The following is a 25,214-nucleotide window of genomic DNA, read 5'->3' on the forward strand; positions in this document are numbered from 1 at the left end:
TGATGAGCAGTGTCTGTATTCATTTTCTCCTTGACATGGCCTTGGAAATTAAAAATACTAAGCTGTGTGATGGTGTTGAACTGACTCATGTTTCGTTTTTTTCTTGTTTTTTAGGATTATGAATCTTTCTTCGAGTCCAAGGAGAGCAACACCGTTTTTTCGTTCCTAGGGCAAAAACCCAGGCCTACTACAAAGGTGATTATTTCTTTTTTTTTTTTTTTTGTTTGGCTCTCTTTTTTCATCTTTTGTGTATTGACTTTAACTCGCTAACTGTAATGATGAGCGGTGTACATATTGGTGAAGCGAAGGCAAAGCCTATTTTACGTATTGAGGTTGACGGGGGTTTGTGTGCTCTTGGATCGGAAACAGGACGACTGGAAATGGCCTCGATGGCCCGGTGCGGTTCTCACTCTTATGTCGATTAAAACAGCAACGAATACGTGACTTTCTCAGCCTTTGTTCAGTGTCGAAGCATGTATAGTGGCATGCCTCCTTTGACGGGATTCTGTGCCGTACAGCACTCTTTAGAGGGGTCCTGCCTGGAATGGCAGCATTTTGATTGCTAGTCTTACTCCTACGATTAGTGTAATTTTCGGTCTTCGCAACATTTCATGAAGAATTCCAGGGGAACTTTGGAAACCTTCCTCTCTCATAGATTCGCCGGAGTGCTTGCTCGAGGAAATGTTTCTGCGTATAGGAATGTAGCATATCTATATTTCCCTACGTGCAAATGACGCACAAAAATCCAGTGGCACTTTTTTTTCCGCAACAAATTTTTGTAGATTTTTGCTAAGACAAGGCCCGATAGGACCACAAATAAACGCAATGCAATCTAGTGATCAATAACAAGACACCTGCGGCTGTATTACAATAAGTGCCCTTGGGGTGCAACGGGCTTTTGCGCCCGCTTTGTTCGCCTCAGGCATCTTTGGTATTACAGAAGGGGGTGCAGACGCTTGGGTGGCCCCTTCTGTAATACAGATAGCGCTGGCACACATGTAGCATCAGCGCTATCTCAAGAAGGCGTTTCTTCATTTGCATATGGCGTGCACTATGTAAATGAGGGAATTCCTTTGCCTCTGCACCCACGCCATATTACAGACACGCGCACAAAGGCAAAGAAGCTCTCAGGGGGTGCACTCACTGTGAGTGCGCACCCACTGTGAGTGCGCACCTGAGAGCAGCCATCTGGAGGGGAGAAAGGGGGTCCTATGGACCCCCCCAGATATCCCCTTGCAAGCAGGTGCAGTTATTAACTACACCTATCTGCAAGGGGATCTCTAATCCCCTTTAAAAGTGCAGGCTGTTTGCCGCCTGCACTGTGAAAACATGGAGCGGCTGCCAGCAGCTGCTCAGTGTTTTCACATGAATGTGCTGCCCTGGGTGCAGCACGAGTTTGGAGCTGCCCTGGGAGCAGGGCATACATCATAATAGGGTGCATTGTCCTTGTTTGCGCCCGGCGCAAACAATGATAAAGCGCAATACATCCCTTTGTCTATAGCACCATGTATATAATAGTCCTTTAAAGAGAAGAAAGACAAAACTCTGTAACATATGAACGGTTTGTGCATAAACTTGCCAGTGTCCCCCCACGGTCATCCCACCCACAAAGCCGTCCTGCATTGCACAATTAACTTAGGAAGATTCATGTATGCCAAAACTATATTGTCTAATTTCAGACTCCAGCTATATATCTATGGAGACCACCTGCTCGAGCGCTAGGCTGCGATAAACCGCCCACCTCTGCCAGATCTTAGGGTGTTTCTGGGGACAGCCCCGCGCTTGAAACACTGGTATCTCCAAATCCATCCAGAAATCCATACAGTTTTTCTATACCCATTATAAGGGTGGAGTGTCAGCCTTCCATTGTCGGGCGATATTGCGTTTAGCAAGAGTGAGGCCAAGGAATAGTAGATGGTGTTCATACCTATTGCCTCTTATGTCAGCCATGCTGTTTAGTAGAAGTAATTTCAGACACATAGGGAGGTCCTACACTAGGACCTCAGCCAGGCATGTCGCAACCCCTCTCCAGAATAGAGCAAGGGATCCACAACCACACACTGTATGTAAAGATGTGCCCTTCTCTGTGCTGCACTGGAGGCAGGTGGGAGAATCAATAAGACCCATTTGCCGCAGCGTGTGCCTAGTATAGTTTGCTCGTTGGATATATTTAATTTGACTCAACCTCAAGTGGGAGGGTATCGCTGCCCCTCGTGGGGATTCTAGCGCCTCCATCCAGTCGTCGTTACCAATATCCCCAAGGTCTCCCTGCCATGCCTCTCTAAGGGTGCCCAGTGTATTAGCGCTATTTGTGATTAGGGCTCTGTAGATTTTGGATATTTTGTGGCTACTTGGGTCCCCCATGAGGAGCTTACACTTGAGTGGATTGAAGTCTGGGAGGTCTGACAGAGCCCTAATGTATGGTATAAGGCATGTCGGAGCTGGAGGTACTTAAAGAATTGGTGCCGGGGCATAGAGAAGTCATCTTGAAGTTCCTGGAATGATTTGAGAACCACCCCGTGCATTTCGTCCCCAAGGGTAGAGATGCCAATGCTATCCCAACCCCCGCGGACTTGCCACCTGGGAAAGCAACCTATTGCACCACAATGGAGTCTCTACCATAAGGAGACCCCACCATCCCATCTTACATAGGGACTGCCTCCATGCCGAAACCACTACCCTTGCAGCAGGGAACACTGCCATCTTGCCGTACCTAGATTGAGAACAAGTTCGTAGGGACACCTGGGAGCCCCCCCCCCCCCCCCCCCCCCCTCCCCAATAAGAACTGACCCAGTATTGCATTAATCCAAGCAGGTGGAATCTGGCACGGGTGATTTTGTGGTTGATAGGAGGCGAGTCAGGGACACCATCTTAAAGATAGCGGATTGGCCATAAAGGGACAGGGGCAAAGAAGACCACGCCCTAACCTCTGCTTTGAGGCGGTCTGGCCGATTAAGAAAACGCCCAGGTAATGTTAGCCATCCATCGCCAAGGTCAGTCTGGCAGCCCCCTAGTGATCCCCGTAGCAGCCAGAGCACCGTTTTTCCTACATTCATAAAAAGTCCTGACGTCTCCTCAAACGCATGCATTATCTGCAGGATCCGTGGGCCGGAGGTGTGTTGGTCAGTGAGGAAGAATAGGACGTAGTCAGCGTACATAGCGATACGGTGTGAGACTTCCATAGACCATTCAAAGCTCCAAACTAAGGCATCAATTGATTGCTTAATGGTAAGGGCAAATAGAGGGGACAGGGGGCAACCCTGCCTAGTGCTGCGCTTGATGCGGGAAGGGTGAGGATACCAATCCTGCAACCTGTACGCAGGCTGTTCGGTCAGTGTACAATAGCTGTATATAGAAGAGGAACCAGGGTCCTAAGTTCAGACGCCGCATAAGTGCGAATAGAAAGGTCCAGCTGACTAAATCAAAAGCTAGATATATATATATTATGTGAACAAGGCCGACGGTACGGCCGAAACGCGTCATGACTAACAGCAGAGAGAACTAAAAATAAATTTCACTTTGCCACCAAGAGGAGTTCGTGTCATTTCCTGATGGAGTGATTGCTTGCAATATATATATATATATCCGCTATGAGTAAGACAGCTGGTCGTCCCAGTTTATCTACTGTCGCGTTGTGGGCCTTACAAATAATGTCGTTTAGCCCAATGGGGCATGAATCCGGCCTGGCTTGGGTGGACCAGGTGTGCCATGTGGGGCGTCAGCCTGTTGGCCAGGGCTTTCGCCAACAGCTTAGCCTCTGTACTCAAGAGATATTGGGCAATAGGAAGAATAAACTTCTAGGGGCAGCCCGGCTTAGGGAACACCACTATTTCAGTGCGTCGCCAATCTGGGGGTAAATGTGGTTCATTACGCACGGCTTGAACCATGTCAAGGTAGTATTTGCCCAGCAACAGCATATATGCTCTAAAAAAATCACTTGGGAACCAGTTTGGGCCTGGAGCTCTGCCTTGCCGCCAGTTCCACAACCGTAAGCGGTGCTTCCAGTGATATCCTGGCCTTGGTCAGCAGGGTCCGCGGGGCAAGGTTGTCTAAGAATTTCTAAATTTGTGCTACTCTGTGTCCCTGTTAGCTTAAAGAACCCAGTAGTATTCGGCAGAGCTGTTGGTAATTTCACTTGGATCAGTAAGTAGGGTTCCATGTTCATCGCGGACTGCACAGATGTGAACCGGTGTCAGGGGACTCTGGCGGAGTCTGTGTAACATTTTCCCAGATTCATCCCCCTATTGGTATATCCTACTCTGAGAGGCAAGCCATACACACCTGGCCTCCTCTAGTAGCCCCCCCTGGTACTGCTGATGGGCAAAGCTCAACTGCCAACTTGCCACACAACCCCTGGCCTCCCTACCACGCCTCTCCATAGTTACGAGTTTGGCCTCAATTTGCGATAGTTCAGCTTGGCGTTTTCTATGTTCTGCCACACAGAAACCTATGTCGACGCTTCGTACTGTGGGTTTCATTGCCTCCCACAGAATTCCAGTGGATGGCGCAATCCCCCCTTAAACAACTGAACCGTGCAGTCGCGCTCTGTATGCTGGGTTTTTCAGGTGCCATGGAGAGAGGTGCCATTGGAACGCAGGACAGCGGGGGGCCATCCGAAGTGTCTATGCAACCGGTGAGTGATCTGATAGCCCCCCGGTAGGATATCAACTTTCTAGACCCTGTGATCGTGGTCGGACAGCACAAATATATAACCTAACCGGAAGAATGACCCCTGTACTGCAGTTTAAAATGTATAGCCTGACTCAGTGGGGTGGTGCGCCCTCCATAGTGACCCATCCTACTACTTCTGCCAAAGTTCGAAGGTGGGATCCTCACGAGTCCCCCGCAGTCCCAGATGCGCTCTACCTGTCGCAGTCTAAGCTCATGGCGACGTTCCAGTCGCCCTGATAACTGCCACCCCATCTGGCAGTGATCCCCATGTACTCACCATTCAGTGGGTGAAGGACTGACTCAGAGGGGAGAGGCGTACTCCCAACTTAACACCATGGGTTCCCAATGAATGGTCACTGTCACAAATACATACCTCCCTTGTGTGTCTACCCATGTCTGCAATGGCTGAAAGGGAATTCTCTGGTGAATGAAAACCGCCACTCCTTTAAAGCCCCTAACGAAACCTGAATGGAAGGTTTTCACAAAGCCAAAGGGGACCAGGCAGGAAGCCATAGACCCCAGAAAATGTGTCTTCTGCTGGAGAACAATAACCGCCTGGAGTCGTTCAGCCTGTCGGAGCACTGCGCCCCGTTTCACCTTGACTAGAACCCCAAGAACATTCCAACTTAAAAAGTGTAGGGTCTCTGGTCGATCCTGTGTCTGTGTTCATAATCTGGGCTCAATATTCGCTAATGTCAGACTTCCCAAGTGCGGGACTATTGCACGGGGAGCACCAGAATCTCGCATGGAGTATAGGAAACAAATCACAACTGTAAAATGTCTCCTAACCCCCCTCCCTCTACCCCAATACCTCAAAACAGTAGAAGTATCTATCGCGGAAGGAGCTCAGATGCAACCTCAACGGAGGCTGTGAACTGGGCCCGTCCAATGGATCCCCGTATGTGCCCTCAACATGCAGTCTTTCTTGACAGTTCGAGGAGCAACTATCCAGTGATGCAGCCATGGAACTTTGCCATCATTGACGTACAGGCTATATTTGGTTAAGCAGTCTTAACACCAACCTGTGGGGGTACACATCACGATATGTCCGATGATCTGTTTCTACTGGTTGGAAACGGCTGTCTGTTCCACATCTCGGGCCCGCAAACGCCACAAAGAGCTGGACCGATGGCGACGTTTCGCATTATGCTTTGGCTGTATTTGGTGGCGGTCACTGAAGGAGGAGTCTGAATCTAGGCGCAGCGTCTGTGAGGCTTCACAGATATCCTTTCGTCTGCCCATGTGAAGACCTCCTCCGGGGTATCGAAAAACAGTGTTCAAGAGTTATAGTCTAGACTACACGTAGGCGAACTGGTAACACAACCATATAGGGGATTTTGTAGTTCCCGGAGGCGAGCTTTTTGCCGCAGTGAAGGATTAGCGCTATTTTTGAACCATTCTAGTGTAGTCCGGGAAAATCATGATCTGATGAGATTCCAAAAAGAGTTTTTCTTGTGCTCTTGCCAGCTTGAGGATGGTATCTCTTGTGTGAAAATTTAGTATCCTTGCGCTGACAGGTCGGGCACTGTGGGGGGGGGGGGGGGGGGGGGGATTTTCCATCAAAGCCCTGTGAGCCCGTTCGATGACAAAACAGGCCGAGAGGACATCGGGGAGGGGGTATCCACGTAGTGAGCCAGGTAGCAAGAAACGTGCCCATGTTCTCTCCCTCACAGCCTTCCAGAAACCCCACAATGTGTTGGTTATTTCTTCAAGCATGCCCTTCCGCATCCTTCGCTCGTTACGCCAGCCCCTTGGTGAGGCTCTCAAGGGAGTTGACTTCGTTTTGCAAGTTAGCGACCACATGCTTCACGCCGGAGACCCTGGGTCTCTGCTTCTGTAATGTGCTCTAGTGTGTTACGCAGGTCCTGATGCAGCAGCACAATGTCAGACCCCACTGCCCCAATCTTTGCGTCAAGCATGTCCCTGACCCGATTGATGGCTGCCAAAATGGTCCCATTGTCCGTTGTACTTCCTGGGGAGCCTCCTTTATCTGAAGCCGACACACCAGTACCAGTGAAGTGGTCCATTGTACTCTTACTGTATGACACAGATGATTTATCTTTTGTCATTATACAGGTTGTGAATCATCAGGAATGCACTCAATATATTTCTGCGAACGGTAATTACAGCTGGTCCCCAGCTCAGCAAGGCCACCAGGGCCAGTCATGGCCCCTGCTAGTCTCAGGGATGAAATGAGGGGTGAGAGAATGAAGCTCCTCCCGCTCAGGCCGTCAAGCGAGGTGTGGACCAGGGGGCCACTTCCCCCTGCAAGCCACACCAGGGCCTGGCCGCCTTTGCGTGGGAGGGAGCATGCCACCCTCACACCCCTAGTGGCCTCCTCACCTGGTGGTAGCGATGCCCAGCCAGCACTGGGGACACTGCCGATGCTCGCAGTGTTGGCCGCTGTTTTCCCTGTGGGTGAGGTCTTGGAGGTCCGCCCGTTAGCAGCGCTCTTTGGAAAGTGTGACTTCTCAGAGCTCCACTGCTCACTTCCACCGCTGGGCTCTTGGCATCGGCCACACAGGGTGATGCTGCTCCGCCAAGGGCTGTGGCCAAGGCTACGGCCCCCAGGCCGCGAAACCCTCTCAGGCCATCAGACTCTGGTCCAGACTATAGACCTGCCCGGCCGCTTTGCCTGCACCAGGCCACCGCCCGCAAATGGCTCCGGCCCAGAACTTGAGGGCACCTGCCCAGAAGCCGACTCAGCAATTCTGCCGCGTGGCCCGATCTAGCTGCCGACTCTCACCAGGCCAGCCGACACGTGGCCCCAGGACTTCATGTTGAGTGCGGCCGCAGCTCTGCCCTCCTCTCCCTACTCTCAAGGGGCTGTAGGAAGGTCACTGGAGGAAAGGATTGTGAAGGATAATGTATGTGGCTGACTGAGCTTGCCTACTGCGCGTCTGCCATGTTGGCCGGCTAGTATATAATATTAGGTATGTACACTTTTGTGTTTTGTTTTATTTCTCAGCGCTTGTAGGGCTTTGATTTCTCATAGAGCTGCTGGTGTGTTTGCATGATACAATGAGGTTGCCAAAGGCTCTCTGGAGAACGGGCACCTATGGTAAATACTATTGTCGTCTTAGATATTATTTTAGATAATGTATTTGTGCATTCAGTACTGAACAAACATTGTTGATGTGATGAAACACACTTATTCTTAAGTAACTATTACATAATGGAAAACCTGTGTTTCAGGTTTTTGAAGATCCTGTGGAACCTAATGGTAAGCTTTTGGGTGAATGACTCCCTGTGGGGTAGGTTCCAGGCATTTTTCACTAAAGCCCTGGGTAAGAGTGAGCTGAGCAAACTGTTGGGGTTTAGGAATTGCAACACTCCTGATTTTGGGTCATATTGGAGGGGCTATGTTCCATTTGATATTGACCCATTTAGAGAGAGCAGTTCTTTGACCCATTTGTAGCATGGTGCTTCATTGCTACTTCTGACAGTGCTATTTTTTTTTTTGGAGAGTTGTTTGCTTTCATTGTGAACGGTACTCTCAATTGTTGGCTCTTTTGATGGTGCGAGGTGCTATTTTATAATCTTTTTTGCTTTTCAGGTTGTGCTCTATTAACCACGAAAACATGTTATTTTCTTTGTTATTGGACATTAGGGTTTCCTGTTTTGATTTTGCAGCCCTATAAGTGTTATGTCGACATGCAGCCATGGAGAGTGAGGAGAGCTCTGTGCCCGCATTTTCTTAACTCTGCTCTTTTGCTGTTGTATGTTGTGAGCTTCTTCCCAGCTATTTTATTTGTTTGCCAGTGCTCATCCCTCCTTCCTAGAGTGGGCATTTATGCACCAGATTCTCTCCTTGAAAAGAAAAAACAATTATTCCTAGAGTTAAAGAGGCTTTGTTTCTTGTTTGCTGCTGCTGGGGTTGTGGGAGCACAACAGCTATGACTTTCTGATATAGCTAGGCTTTTGCACTAAAGTCAAGGGTTCTTTCCTGGATGCTGCCTTAAAACAAATTATAATAATAAAGGAAAATATATATATAGAGAGGGGGAGAGAATGAATATTCATTGTGTGCACCCTACACTTTGGAAGATTGTTGAAACATTGTTAAAATAACGCTATTTTGGCAAATATGAACACTGTGCAATGTCTCATGAATATAAAACAATTCTGGTGCCCCAAAGCAACGGGAGGTCACTCGACGGCATTCTCCTCAGTGACCAGCCTTGCTGCAACTCGCCTGTCTTCTCCCAGAAATTACACTATAAAGCCGACGTGTTTCGAGTCTTTGCGCCTCTTCTTCTTGGGCTGGCAATGATACACTGAGCGCTCACCATTCAATTCCTTTATTTAGTAATATCGTCCTTGGTGGGCGTGGCCTCCTTTGCCTGATGGCATGCTGGGACTAGTAGTCCTCAATGTTGAGTAATTATTTTCCTTAGTAGGTACAGCACATCAAATGTCTAATTTGAAACCAATTTACTTCCTTAGTAGGATAGGATTCAGGCAGACGAGCATCTTATCTGCATGAGAACGCCGTGCTTCGTGATTTAGAATCGTTCCACTTCACAGCCTTTTCAACGTTTTTAAAAATGGTGCTCCTCCCCATGGCAAGGGCAGAAGGACTGGCACCAGAAATTAGGACTTTCCAACCCTTGTGACCCATACAGGGGAAGCATCAGATCTTCAGTCTCCTGGCACCTATACAAGGTTTGATGAGCGCAGCATGGACACTACATGCCCCCCACAATGCAGTGGGAGATGGCTGACCTATCAGCAGGCGGCACAAGTGATTTAAATGTCAACGCACGCCGCTGGAGAACTGAAGCGATCGGCCTTTGAGAAAGCTTTACAAGCGAAACGCGTCAGGCTGCACCACAATAGCCGCACGGTCCATGAGGTGGTACTATATATCGGTTGACGAATCTTTGCAAAATTTTCAAAACTCGTGGGGCTCTCCGGTCAGCTCCTATCTTAAAAGTTTCGAGGTGATTCGGCAAGCAGGGGCCGAGAAAAAAGGGGGGTCCCAAAACGTGTTTTTTCCATGTTAATTCCCATAGGAAACTTTAGACACGGCTACAGCCCGAACTGCTGAACGGAATTACACCAAATTTGGCGAAAAGGTAGCACTTGGTTCAGAAAGATCCCTTTTTAGGTCTAGACCTTGCTATCGCGTAAGCGATCGCAAAGGGAGACTATTGTGAAGGGGCTTTTCAAAGTGCTCCCAAAAGCGGATTGCATGGCTAGCACGCGCACAATCACGCGCATCGTGCCGCCATGTACTCCGCTTTTGGGAGCACTTCAAAGGGTCCGCTCCCCCGCCCCCAAGCGCGCGCCACGCTCCGCTTGTCTTGTTTTTCTTTTTTTTAACTTTAAGCGCGAGTCGCGCGTGCGGCCAATGCTTGTTACTTAGATTGAATATAATAACAAATTTGCTTAAAAATACTTGGCTACTTTCATACCATTTTGTATATTAAATATGTTTCAAACTATTTTCCCCCACCCCCCCCACTGCACGGACACCACCCGCCCTCTCCCCCCACTGCACGGATGCCACGCTTCATGGTTCACAGGCGCTCTGTTAATTAAAGAAGAAATAGGCAGACGCTTCCACCGTTGTTTCTCCTCCTCCCCCATTCATGCTCTTTGTGTGGCTTTTACACTGAAGAGTTTTGCATACATATAGGCTTGGATTGGGGTCGCAAATCGGCCTGGCATCCTAAAATGGTGGCGCTCATTTGGGACAAGTCTAACATCAGACTGAACAAGCATTTGCAATGCAATAGGTCTCGCATTTATAGGAGTTTGAGCTATTGGCATTGTAAATGACAATGCTTTTTATTTAAGTTTGGGTTTTTTAAAACCTAAATAAAAGGCACTGTCATTTATTATGCCAATAGCTCAAACTCGTAGAACTGCGAAACCTATTGCATTGCAAATGCTTGTTGTTAAATGGTGTAAATCCGTTCAGTAGTTAATGAGAAATTGGAAAAAGAAAGGTTCAATATCTGGGCGGAGCCTAACAAATCTCATTGTGAGATCTGATTGGCTGTCAGCACTTCATCCTGGAATTGCTGGCAGCCATCTTGGTTCCAATATACATGATAGTCCCCCATTGAAATGCATTGTAGTGAATCGAAGATTTTGAGGGTTACCAAAAGGAGAACTGTAAAGGGTGATAACAGACTTTAGTTGCATTAGAATTCATTTGTTGATGGTACCATACTAATTTCAGGAATTATGGTGTGTTCTAAGGTGATTTTACCCTGTGAAAAACCTTCTGGGATATCGTGAATCATGTTTGAGAGAAAACTGAAGCAAAACTGAGAGCATATTTTCTATCAATTCACATTATCTTTCTCAGTCATGTGAGAATGAAGTCTGTCATTCTCAGTAAAGCATGTACATCCGACAAGGGCAGAGACTGTCAGTTGATTCCTTTGTGTTCTACTGCAGCTTCCCAGAGTGTTCTAAAGAACTAGAGCGCTAGCAGTCTTACTTATGACAAAATTATGGCACACCTGATGCCATCTTGATTGGAATAGACTGGTAACACTAAAAACATTTAATTTAAAAAGGAACAAAATGAGGGGGTTCATTTTGCCATAGAAATTATGGTTGGTGCTGCAGAAAGAAAATGTAGGGCATGTTTTAAGTGAGATCTCAAATCGTCTTCTATTTCTTTAGAAAATTCTGACATGCAGACTGAAACAATCACTTTCAATACCAGCAGTAGACTTCCAGTTAACTCCCTGGTGAGCACTAGCTTTACTATAGTGATCTAATGAACAACTAGAGTGCTAACATTCAGAATTTATGGTAAATGTGTGACACATCTGAATGCCTTCTTGAAGGAATCAAAGTAAAAAACTGAAAGCATTTCCTACTGAGGAGACTGCAGTAAGTGAGGAAATTAGGAAACTTCATAACAAATAAATCTCCCAAGATGGCCACCGGAGACAAAAGAGCCCAAATGTAGCATAAATATCACCCAGATGTAGCCCACATATAGCCCAATGACAGAAGTGTGCAAAACACTTTTTATTTTTAGTTTTTCTGCAGTTTTATACAGTGCAGACTGGTCAGGTATTGGAGCGTTACAGCTTACCTGGACCCCTTATTGCGTATTTTGCACGAAGTACATGAGATTGTTCTTGTGAAACATTGAACTTTACGATTCTGTTAACCTGAAGTTGCTCTGAACCGGGCTTTGTAACACCCGTTTTTACCTACTGGTTTTAATTAATTCTCACTGTATTGTATTAGGAAAGAGGATTTACTGTTTTTATGTACACTTTTATGATCTATGTTTCTAAATCAGATCGAATAAAGTTTAATGAATTCTATGGCAGGACGGAGGCGAGGATTATGCATCTTTCCTCACTTTATTTGCATAGCAGTTCAAAGAAAACGTAACACAACAATCATTAAACAAAAGACTACACAACCCATGAACCATTAGGGGGGTACTCTCAAAGGCAACTATAGTCCAATCATATCGCAGTCCATCGTATATAATATCGTGACGTCCCTTCCGCTTCCTCTTTATTCACTGCTCGTCAGTTAAGTGCATTCCTTACATTCTTGGCATAATCTGACGTTGTTGCTGTTTGTATAGCAGTTTCTTGTGCATGTTATTAGCATTATTGCCTTGGTATTGTTTCATATTCCCTGCGCAGCAGGCTCTTGCCAGAGAGCGTTCTCCCCCTCGCAGTTTCTCCTGCTGTCCGCTCTGCGAGATCCTGTCAGGCGCGTCTGGTCCAAGCGAGGCAGCTCCGTCGAGCACTCCCGCTGGTCTTTACGCGCGTTTGGGAATCCGGTCACTCCTTTTAGTGTCCGCTTGATTCCTGACCAACCCTCGCCTAATTTTGACACCGCTACGCGGTGATTTTCCCACACGGCCACGTTAGTGACCAGCGCCACCTGGTGGTAATTGGAATTGCGCCTCAGTCTATTCTTATAACCTCTTCGGGGAAAGCCCAGCTGTTGGAGCACCGGCAAGGGGGCAGCCTTAAGGATTTTAAGGGCATTTGTTCTGTGCTCACACCCTCTGCTATCATGTCTTCTCCAGAAGACCATTTGTACTCCTCCTACCAGGAAGTGGAGGAGGAATGGCCCCCCAATTTCTCCCTCCAGCAGTGGACCAAGCCCTCTCTCTGGCTATTTCTAGGGCGTGGCTCCTCTTAGGGATCAGGTTGATAAGCTGGCGAAAAGCATCCCTGGGGTGTTCAGTGACCCAGATCTGGTGGTGGCGGGTCCCAGTAGCTCCCAAATGGGGAATAAAAGGGTCGTTAAGCATAACACGGGCCACGTGGAAGGATTTGATAAACTTACGGAAACCTTCCTCAAAAATGCGCGCACGCTAAAACATGCACCCTGCCGGGAGGAGGAGGAGTCAGGAAAAAATTGCGACGCTGTCACCACTATTGTAGACCCCGACGGCGGGTTTCCCTTAGAGGGAGAGGGTGTATCGGAGGACGATTTCTCCTCCAATGTGGATAAGGACTCGGGCGTCCATGGCATCCAGAGTCCCACTCCTCTCAGTCCCGGGATGGGGACAGGGTCCACTCGGACATGTTCGAGCCTACCCAAATTTACCATCCTAGGTCGGCAGAGTAGACCCTGACACCAAAGTGGCAGAGTATGTGGTGGGGAAAATCCATCACCCCCTTGAAAGGGAGGTCAGGAATAGGATGAGGGGAGAATGCCCCAGGCCCTCACTGAAGGGGAAGGTGGCACACACGTCTGAAATTGATGAGAAACTATGTACCTTTTTCTCCAAGTCTATGAGGGATCCCAAGAAAGGCGGACCGAGACATTTTCACATGTATACATAGTATAATAAATATATATATATTCACTGAAAAAAACCATAGGTTTCAGGCACGCTATAGTTAGAAATTAGCATTTAAAAAACCTTAGAAATTCACTGACAAAACCATAGGTTTCATGGGTGTTCTAGTTAGTTGGACATTTCACTCGTACAAAACCATAGAAATTCCCCTGTTATAGTTAGTTCAGCTAACTATAACTCGCTCACCCGCAATGCACTGCTGATGGCATCACATATTACATCACTGATGACATCTCAAATGACATCACTGATGAAATCATCCAGTGAATGTGTGTTTTTCTGAAAATTACATATGTTTTATATATGTATATCTCAAGGTCGATGGAAGAATAAATGGGTATATAAGTGTCTAAATGGATGATTTTTTTGTTGTAAAATTGATTGTATAACCGACTGATTAAGTGTATCTTAGTGAATATATGGGTTAGTGAGTAATGTTTAAATATGTAAATATCTGTATCAGTCTCTCACTTTGTGTATAAGTGGCTGCATGGGTTGGTGAGTAGCTACATGAGTGTCTATATGGGTTATTAGTTGGTTTTTTGAGTATCAGTATGAGTGTCTGTATGGTTCGGTGGGGGGTATTACTTAGTGCATAGCTGTATGAATGGTGACTCACTGTATGTGTTGAAGACAGCATGTGTGCAGGACGGTATAGGTGGATGAGTGGGGGTGTGTTAGTGAGTGAATGACTGTCTCAATAGTGTCTTTATGAGTAACTACATATGTTTTAAACTAGTATATGTGAATATTGGTGTATATAAGTGAGTATATGTGAGAGTAAGAGATTGGAAGAGTTCCTGTACAAATAAGTAGGTGTTTCTGTAAGTGATACTTTAAGAGAGTACGTATGTGTAAGTTTCTGTAGAAGTAAGTGTGGTAGTGTGTGTATAACCCTACATGCAAGTAAATGGATGTTTTATACTTTGTTTGCATGTGTGACTATGTGTGTGAGTAACTCTATGGATGAGTGGCGGTGTGTAACAGGATGTATACGTGTATGAGTACATGTATGAGTGACTGTATAGGGACTGTTGGTGAATGAGTGGATGTGTGTGTAGATCTTGGAATTACTGAATAGGTGTGTTGTAACTGGTATTGGTATGTCCATTGTTTTGAAAATATTAGTTTGTATTTTTGAGTGTGTGTATCAAAGGTTATATTAGGGTGAGAGGAGGTCTGCCACTCTATCTCAAGGATGATGTCATCAGTGATGTCATTTGTGATGTCACTGACCATGTCATGAGTGATGTAATATGTGACGTCATCAGCAGTGCATTGCGAGCTGAACTAACTATAACGGGTGAATTTCTATGGTTTTGTACGAGTGAAATGTCCAACTAACTATTACGCCCCTGAAACGTATGGTTTTTTCAGTATGTGTGTGTGTGTGTGTGTGTGTGTGTGTGTGTGTGTGTGTGTGTGTGTGTATGTGTATATATATATATATATATATATATATATATATATATATATATATATTCACTGAAAAAAACCATAGGTTTCACACACGTTATAGTTAGGAATTAGCATTTAAAAAACCTTGCAAATTCACTTAAAAAACCATAGGTTTCACACATGTTATAGTTGGCTGGACATTTCACTCGTGAAAAACCATTGAAATTCCCCCGTTATAGTTAGTGCAGGCAACTATAACTCACGCGACCGCAATCCTCTGCTGATGACGTCAGATATTACATCACTGATGACATGGGTCTTTCTGAAAAAAAAATATTTGTAATATATGTATAGCTAAAAATTAATGGAAGAAGACATGGGTAAATAGGTGTCTAAATACAGTGATGTAATATATGACTTCATCAGCAGAGGATTGTGGTCGCGTGAGTTATAGTTGCCTGCACTAACTATAACGGGGGAATTCCAATGGTTTTTCACGAGTGAAATGTCCAGCTAACTATAACATGTGTGAAACCTATGGTTTTTTAAGTGAATTTGCAAGGTTTTTTAAATGCTAATTCGTAACTATAACGTGTGTGAAACCTATGGTTTTTTCAGTGAATATATAAACATATAAATATAATCTGCATATCTATATAAATATAAATTCATGCAAACATATACATATATGCATACATATGCATGGTATGTACATGAAAGTTTGAAAAACTCTAATACAAGCAAAGCTAAAAAGCCACCTAATTACAAACAGAATTGCTTTAACTTAAACGAGGGCGAGACCTATTGCATTTTCAATGCTTGTTTACTTTGATTCCATCAAGAAGGCATTCAGATGTGTCCCACGTTTTCCATAAATTCTGAATGGTAGCACTCTAGTTGCTCATTAGATCACTGTAGTAAAGCTACTGCTCACCAGGGAAGTCTGCTGCTGGTATTGAAAGTGCATGTTTCAGTCTGCATGTCAGAATTCTTTAATGAAATAGAAGAGGATTTGAGAAGTCACTCAAAATGTGTCCTAATTTTTCTTTCTGCGGCACTAATCATACTTTTTATGGAAAATGAACCCCCTCATTTTGTTCCTTTTAAATTGAACTACTCACTCTCTACTACTCACTCTCTACTACTCACTCTCTACTACTCACTCTCTACTACTCACTCTCTACTACTCACTCTCTACTACTCACTCTCTACTACTCACTCTCTACTACTCACTCTCTACTACTCACTCTCTACTACTCACTCTCTACTACTCACTCTCTACTACTCACTCTCTACTACTCACTCTCTACTACTCACTCTCTACTACTCACTCTCTACTACTCACTCTCTACTCCTCTCTCTACTACTCCACTCTCTACTCCTCTCTCTACTCCTCTCTCTACTACTCACTCTACTACTCACTCTACTACTCACTCTCTACTACTCTCTCTCTCTCTACTACTCACTCTCTACTAACTACTACTCTCTCTGCTACTCACTTTCTACTACTCTCTACTACTCACTCTCTACTACTCTCTACTACTCACTCTCTACTACTCTCTACTACTCACTCTCTACTACTCTCTACTACTCACTCTCTACTACTCACTCTCTACTACTCACTCTCTACTACTCACTCTCTACTACTCTCTCTCTACTACACGCTCTCTACTACACGCTCTCTACTACACGCTCTCTACTACACGCTCTCTACTACACGCTCTCTACTACACGCTCTCTACTACACGCTCTCTACTACACGCTCTCTACTACATGCTCTCTACTACTTGCTCTCTACTACTCACTCTACTACTCCCTACTACTCCCTACTACTCACTCTACTACTCCCTACTACTCCCTACTACTCACTCTACTACTCACTCTGCTACTCTCTACTACTCACTCTGCTACTCTCTACTACTCACTCTCTACTTCTCCATCACTCTCTACTAATCACTCTGTACTACTCTCTACTACTCTCTCTACTACTCTACTACTCACTCTCTACTACTCACTCTCTACTACTCACTCTCTGCTACTCTCTCTACTACTCACTTTCTACTACTCTCTCTCTACTACTCTCTCTGCTACTCTCTCTCTGCTACTCTCTCTCTGCTACTCTCTCTCTGCTACTCACTCTCTACTACTCTCTACTACTCTCTACTTCTCACTCGCTACTACTCTCTACTTCTCACTCGCTACTACTCTCTACTTCTCACTCGCTACTACTCTCTACTACTCACTCTCTACTACTCACTACTACTCTCTATTACTCATCCTCTACTCTCTACCTTTCTCTACCTCTCTCTACTACTCTCTACCTCTCTACCTCTCTACCTCTCTACCTCTAACTCTCTACCTCTAACTCTCTACCTCTAACTCTCTACCTCTAACTCTCTACCTCTAACTCTCTACCTCTAACTCTCTACCTCTAACTCTCTACCTCTAACTCTCTACCTCTAACTCTCTACCTCTAACTCTCTACCTCTAACTCTCTACCTCTAACTCTCTACCTCTAACTCTCTACCTCTAACTCTCTACCTCTACCTCTCTACCTCTCTACCTCTCTCTACACGCACACATATGCACATATATGCATTTATATATATATGTGTATATATATGTATATACATACATATATAAACATGTATATAATCTGCATATCTATATAAATGCATGCATACATATACAGATATGCATGTTATTTACATGAAATTTTGAAAAACACTAATAAAAGCAAAGCTAAAAAGCCACCTAATTACAAACAGAATTGCTTTAACTTAAACGAGGGCGAGACCTATTACATTTTCAATGCTTGTTTACTTTGGTTCCATCAAGAAGGCATTCAGATGTGACACATTTGCCATAAATTCTGAATGGTAGCACTCTAGTTCCTCATTAGATCACTGTAGTAAAGCTACTGCTCACCAGGGAAGTCTGCTGCTGGTATTCAAAGTGCATGTTTCAGTCTGCATGTCAGAACTTTTTAATGAAATAGAGGAGGATTTGAGAAGTCAAAATGTGCCCTAAGTTTTCTTTCTGCAGCACTAGTCATAATTTCTATGGCAAATGAACGCCCTCATTTTGTTCCTTTGCAAATTAAATGTTTTAAATGTTACCACTTTATTCCAATCAAGATGGCTGCAGGTGTGCCATACCTTTGTCATAAGTAAGACTGTTAGCGCTCTAGTTGTTCTTTAAAACACTCTAGGATTTCTGTCATTGGGCTATACTTGGGCTACATCTCGGTGATATTTGTGCTACATTTGGGCTCTTTTGTCTCTGGTGGCCATCTTGGGAGACTTGTTATGAAGTTTCCTAATTTCCTCATTTACTGCAGTCTCCTCAGTAGGCATACTGTCAGTTTTTTACTTTGATTCAATGAAGAAGGCATTCAGATGTGACACACATTTGCCATAAATTCAGAATGTTAGCACTCTAGTTGCTCATTAGATCACTGTAGTAAAGCTACTGCTCACCAGGGAAGTCTGCTGCTGGTATTGAAAGTGCATGTTTCAGTCTGCATGTCAGAATTCTTTAATGAAATAGAGGATTTGAGAAGTCACTCAAAATGTGCCCTAATTTTTCTTTCTGCAGCACTAATCATACATTCTATGGCAAAATGAACCCTCTCATTGTGTTCCTTTTTAAATTAAATGTTTTAAATGTTACCACTTTATTCCAATCAAGATGGCTTCAGGTGTGCCATACCTTTGTCATAAGTAAGACTGTTAGCACTCTAGATTTTCTTTGGAACACTCTGGGAAGCTGCAGTAGAACACAAAGGAATCAACTGACAGTCTCTGCCCTTGTTGGATGTACATGTTTTACTGAGAATGTCAGACTTCATTCTCACATGACTGAGAAAGATAATGTGAATTTACAGAAAATATGCTCTCAGTTTAGCTTATAGATCACCTTCCAAACCTCTGTGGGAAAAGCATGTGAAAATAATTTTCTCTCAAACATGATTCATGATATCCCAGCAGAAGGTTTTTTCACATGGTAAAATCACCTTAGAACATACTACAATTCCTAAAATGAGTATGGTACCATCAACAAATGATTTATAATGTAACTAAAGTCTTAAAACCTTCTATTAACTGCAATGCTTTTTAATGAGGTGCTATCATGTATATTGGTCCCAAGATGGCTGCCAACACTTCTTGGATGAAGTGCTGACAGCCAATCAGATCTCACAATGAGATCTGTGGTTAGGCTCCGCCCAGATATGTACATGATTTTACTTTTGATTTTCTCAGGAACTACTGAACGGATTTACACCATATATGCAAAAGGCACATGCCTGACCTGAGGACTACCTCTTTGCCAAATTTCAAGTAATTCTGTTCAGCTGTTCTGGCTGTTGCTGTGTCTAAAGGTCCTATGGAAAAATGCATGGGGAAAACGTGTTTTGGGACCCCCCTTTTTTCTCGGCCCCCGCTTGATGAATCACCCCGAGACTTTCAGGGTAGGAGCTGAACGGAGCGCCCCATTAGATTTGAAGATTTCGCGAGGATTCGTCAACTGGCGCCAAAGTTATTCAAAATAGAATTTTGAGATTTCCTATGGAAACTAGGTTGTAACTATAACTATCTACTGGCGACCTCCAGTAGAATATATATATATATATATATATATATATATATATATATATATATATATATATATATATATATATATATATATATATATATATCACCATCTTGAAGTAATCGTAGTCTCGATCACACCAACCAGGTATGGACCACAACGTGGATGTTTAATTCTTCATTTTATTGTTGCAGATTCAAAAAAGTGCAAATGCGAGTGCAAAAATCTCTCAATACGAGCAAGTGCCCAGCATGACGCTTTTCGACTGCACACAGGCAGTCTTGATCACATATATATATATATATATATCTCCAAAGGTTACAGGGATGCATAGTTAGGCTCAGAATTCATTCGTACAAAACCATTGAAATTCAGCACTTATAGTTAACTGAGCTAACCATAACTTATGCCCCGCAATGCATATGACCTCCCATATTACATCACTCGTGTCATAGTAAGTGACATCATTGATGACATCTCAAATGACAACACTGATGCCATCCACAGAACCACTCACACCCACTCATACCCCATACAACCTCATGTACGCCCTCCCACACAACCAATCACATACCCAGTCACAGACCCATACTTGTACTTGCATACATACTCACTCCTCCATAGAGCGACTCACACACCCACTCACTCGTACAGCCACTCATACAACCATTCAGTCAACCATACAGCCACTTATACAACCAGTCACTCACCCATACAGCCATACACATAGCCACATACTCACCCATACAGCTATTCACACACCCACTTACTTACCTACAACCACTCGCACAAGCATTCACTGAAACAGCCACTCACTCACCCATAAAGCCACTGACACACCCATTCCTCATGAGTGATGTCACCGACCATGTCAAGAATTATGTAATATGTGAGGTCATAAGTAGTGCATTGCGGGGGGCGTAAGTTATAGTTGGCTCAGGTAACTATAACTGCTAAATTTCACTGGTTTTGTACGACTGAAATTTGAGCTTAACTATAACGTCCCTGTAACCTTTGCTTTTTTCAGTGAATTTCTAAGGTTTTTAAAAATTGTATTTCTTAACTGTAACATTCGTGTGACCTTTAGTTTTTGTTTCTAGGCCTGGGCGTGCAATTCTGCTCTGCTTGCAGAGTTTGCAGAATTCAGCAACTCTGTGTTCTGCGGAGAATGCAGTTACCAAAAAACTCCACAACGAGCAGAATTTTTTTCCCCCTGTTGGCGCGCTCTTCACGGCATTTCGTGCATTTGTGGAGTGCGACGAGTCTTGACGGGCGCTTGCCTGCTGTCGGCCAACTCTCAGCAGCCAAGGAGAGTCCTTCCTCCAACCAGTAATGCACCAGGAGACCCCTTTGCAGAGTGGTTAAGAAAGGGGGCGGGATCCCTGACAAGGTCTCAACAGTTCCCTTGTAGGGAACTTACTTGATGCAACAATAGAGGTTCTTGGCCCTCAACGAACTTCAGCAGTCAAGGGGAGTAAATCCCCAACCAGTAGTACCCCAGGAGGCCTTTGGCAGAGTGGTTGTGAAAGGGGGCGGGCCTCCGTGGTGGTCTCAGCAAGGTCGTTTCTCACCTTTATTTTGCTCTTTCTCCTCATTCTAACCTTTATTTTGCCTCTTTCTGCTAGTTTCCGACCATCATTCTGCCTCTTTCTGATAGTTTTTGACCTCTATTCTGCATCTTGCTGCTCGTTTCGGACCTTTATTCTGCCTTTTTCTGCTAGTTTCTGTCCTTTTTTTCTGCCTCTTTCTCTTTTCCCCCCCCAGGAACGCGCAGAGGGAACTTCAAGGCCCCCGCTATTCCAGACGGCTCCCCGCCTCCTGCATGATCCGCCATTGCTGTGACAAACAGGGAGCTGCTGAAAGGCAGCACCCTGTCTGTCAGAGCAATGTTTTCATCTATTTCTCTGCATGCATATTTGCGTACAGAGAAACTGATAAACTCCACTTTCTGCATGCCGAAGCGTCAAACTTGCAGAAAGCGGAGTTATGTTTGTCTTTGCTTGGTTTGAGCTGTCAGCTCCTACCAAGCAAAAGCAAACCGCTTCCTCCCGAGGGTGAGCACCTCTGGAGGTAGCAGAAGCTGGCCCTGGGGGGTGGCGGTTACCAGGGCCTTAAATGCCTCCGCGAGGGGGGCCACACAGCCCCCCACCATCTTAAATGTTTGCCTTGGGGAGGTGGCGGTCCAGGCAACATTTCTCCTACATTTATTATGCATAGTGCCCCGGGGAGGTGGCATGCCCCGCATTAAATTAACTATACTACCCCGATAAGGTGGCTGCCGTCGGGCTGCAGGGGAGGTGCGCCACCCCCCCCCCCTGCATTAATGTAGCAACAATTGCTGCGGGGAGATGGCGGTTCCTGGGGCTGCCAGGGGGCGCGTGGGGCTCCTGCATTGAGTTTACTATAATGCCCCGGGGAGGTGGCAGTCCGAGGTGTGGGGGCGCAGCCACCCCACATTCATTTAACTATAGCGGCCCTGAGAGGTGGTGGGCCGCCCAGCCCCCCCCCCCCCCCATTAACTTTACAACACTTGCCCCAGTCCCCAGGACTACAGGGGTGCCACGCAGGCTTGTCCCGTAGTAAATTAATTACACTTGTTCTGGGGAGGTGGCGGCTCGCCCTGGTTATCACACAAAAACAATAGGGATCTTGGTCCTCAATAGTCATGGGAAGTTCAACTCCCAATCAGTCGTATGCTAGGAGGCCTCTGTGCAGAGTGGTTGTTAAAGAGGGTGGGCCCTCAGTGAATGTCTCAGCAAGCTTGTTTCTGACCTTCATTCTCGCTCTTTCTGCTGGTTTCTGACCTCTATCCTGCCTCTTGCTGCTCGTTGCTGACTTTTATTCTCCCTCTTTCTTTTTTTTCCCGGGACCGCGGGGGGAGCCCAAGGCCCCCACAGTCCCAGACGGCTTCCCACCTCTTGCAAGAGTCTGCATTGCTGTGACAGACAGGGGGCACTGAAAGGCTGCACCCGGTCTGTCGGAGCAATGTTTCATCTGTTTCTCTGCACGCATATTTGCATGCTGAGAATGAGATTAAAACTCTGCTTTCTGCACACCGGAGCTCCAATTTGCAGAAAGCTCCCACAAAGCAAACCGCTAACTCCCAAAGTGTGCACCTCTGGAGGTAGCAGGAGATAGCCCTGGAGGGGTTGCGGTCCCCAAAGACATAAATGGCGTTGGACTACCCATGTTTACTTTTCATAGTGCTCCGGGGGATGTGGCATGCCCTCCCCTGCATTAAATTAACTAGAATTCCCCGGGGAGGTGGCATTCCATGGGGCTGTAGAGGAGCTGCACAGAACCCCCCCCCCCCCCCTCATTGACGTAACACCTGCCCAGGGAAGTGGCGGTCCCTGGGGCTGCGGGGGTCCGCACTCCCCGCTTTCAATTAACTATATTGTCCTGTGGAGGTGGTGGTCCCCAGTTCTTTTCTAAAGCCTGGGAGGGGGAGCCGCATGAGCACCTCCTCCTTCATTTTAATACCCCCTCATGACCCTGGGATTTGGCTCACCAGGGGTCTTCCTTAAAGACACTTTTTTTCTCAATTTTTGCCTCTGATCCACCCGTTAATTCACTGTGAAATTGTGCACAAAAAATCTTTTTTACTGCCGACTGGGTCACTGTGCACCCCCCCCCCCCCCATCCCCCTATTTGGGGGGGGGTTCAGGGTATTCCTAAGATGGCTGCCAACACTTTCTAATTGAAGTGTTGCCAGCCGATCAAATTTTCCCCCCTGGGACTGTGGATCCATGAGTGCACTTCCAGGATCCACGTCCTTCGATATCTATATATTTTTAACCTTGAATGTCTCTCAAGCTACTGAACGGATTTACACAACATCACAAAACTCACGCTTTCTAAACCAACATCTAGATTTCTGCCAAATCTGGTGCAATTCCGTTCAGCGGTTTAAGCTGTAGTCATCTACAAAATCCCTATAGGAAAATGGATGGGGAAAATGTGTTTTGGAACCCCTCCTTATCTCTTCTTCTTTTTTTTTTTTTTTTTTTTTTTTTTTTTTTTTTTTTTGGCCCCTTATTGGCTGAACACCCCAAAACTCAACACAGGAGTTGAAACGACTGAAGTATAAGTTTTAAAACTTTCATAAAGATTTGTCAAGTTGTGCCGCAGTTATTGGCAAAACAATAAATGCTCTTCTAATGGAAAGTAGGTCCTAACTAGAACGAGAGAGAGTGAGAGACACGCACATGTTAGGAACTCGTACCTATAACTTTTTTTTGTATGAAAGCAGGTTTTAGACAACTGGGGCTCTTCTTGCAGGTATATAAGGGCCTTTATTTGGAATGGCTTTGCTTACCAACATGGTTCACAGGAAACACGGCTGAGAAACACCATTGTGCTGGTCATGAGAGTGAAAAATAAAGCGTAAGAGGGAAAGGCTGTTCCGCCTCCTGAGTTTAAGGTTTCTGAAGAGCAGATGCCATATTTGATCTCTACCTTATCTGAAGTCTTGCCAAAATCAAGCGATGCTGTTGTTCTCCTTCTTCAGCTATATCTTTAATTTTCTACAGTAAATATTTCTTCTCCTTCATGGCCTTCACCAGAATATGATGAGGAAGAATTGTAAGTTCCTGATTCTTCTCCGAAAGGCAGTTTTCTTGAGAAATCAGAACTTGTTACTCTTTTCAGTTATTTGGGGGTAATTTTGCAGATACGTATGGAAGATGACTTGCCAAGTACAAATTTGGGATTGTTCCAACAATTGCTCTTTCATCCATTGCCTGCTTCCTGATTATTAAAGAGATTTTGGATCTGCTCCAGAGGTAATGGGGAATCTAGAAAAGGCAGATCCTCCATATTTGTTTACTGCGTCTTTATCTCCTTAATGAAGCGGATATGGAACTACCATCTGCCTAAAGATTGATGCAATGTTAGACAGTTTCTCTGGGCATTCCTATGTTCATTTAGAAGATGTGCCAGTAACAAACCAAAGTGGAAGCTTTATTGAAGAAAGGCTTTTTTGGGTTGAATCATGCATTGAAGGCTGCTATTTATGCAGTGTATGTGTCCCAGTCTCATGTTAAGTACTTTCAGGCCAAAACAGCAGTCATGCAAAAAGAGCTGAACTGCCCATATTTTTTTTCAACTATGAATAAGCATGCAACATTCCAGTAAGATATTTCTTATGACATTTCAAAGTTTACAGCTTTTTCTGCGGTATCAAACATTGCTGCTCAATGTCCTATTTATCTCGGAGTTCAGAAAGCAAAGGGTTGCCAGAAAGCTGGTCATCTTGATATACCCTTTTCAGGGAACAAGTTGTTTTGCGATCAAGATCTCATAGAAACTTTAATAATCAAAAGTATGGTCAGCAGATCAAGACACAAAGCATACCAGATCATCCTCATAGACTGATTTTAAAGAGGCACCAATGAGGCTTTTAATTTCAAGCTGGAATGAGTATGTTTAACCAATCTTTCCATTTAAAGGACAGAATGCCAGATGTTTTTCCCCTGCCCTGCCCCGCCCCCACCAAAACCTAAGAAATGGTCCTTATTATGCCAGGGCTCTGATAGGTCACCTTTCGTTATTTCATCAAGCATGCCAAAAAAGAATTCAGATGCTTGGGTTCCGCTGATAATAGAGCAGGTTTATGCTCTGGAGTTCGAAGAGATCCCTTCAGATTCAGGACCAGGACATCTAGTTTATGTGTAGGATTCCTTGTATCATTTAGCCTTCATTCAAGAAATGTTTCATCTTTTGGTAAAATAAAAGGTGGTCT

General features: G+C 45.1%; 1 protein-coding gene across 2 annotated transcripts in view; it reads left to right on the forward strand.

Annotated features, from left to right (window-relative positions):
- Nucleotides 1–25,214, forward strand: part of SH3BGRL2 (SH3 domain binding glutamate rich protein like 2) — a 297,879-nt gene that overhangs the window by 240,338 nt on the left and 32,327 nt on the right. For both annotated transcript variants that reach the window (XM_085611004.1, XM_085611003.1), the window contains exon 3: nucleotides 115–195. In XM_085611004.1, the coding sequence (XP_085467130.1) occupies nucleotides 115–195 (81 nt within the window). The remainder of the gene's footprint in view (nucleotides 1–114; nucleotides 196–25,214) is intronic.

The sequence above is a fragment of the Triturus cristatus genome, chromosome 6, assembly GCF_964204655.1.
Source record: "Triturus cristatus chromosome 6, aTriCri1.1, whole genome shotgun sequence".
NCBI lineage: Eukaryota > Metazoa > Chordata > Amphibia > Caudata > Salamandridae > Triturus > Triturus cristatus.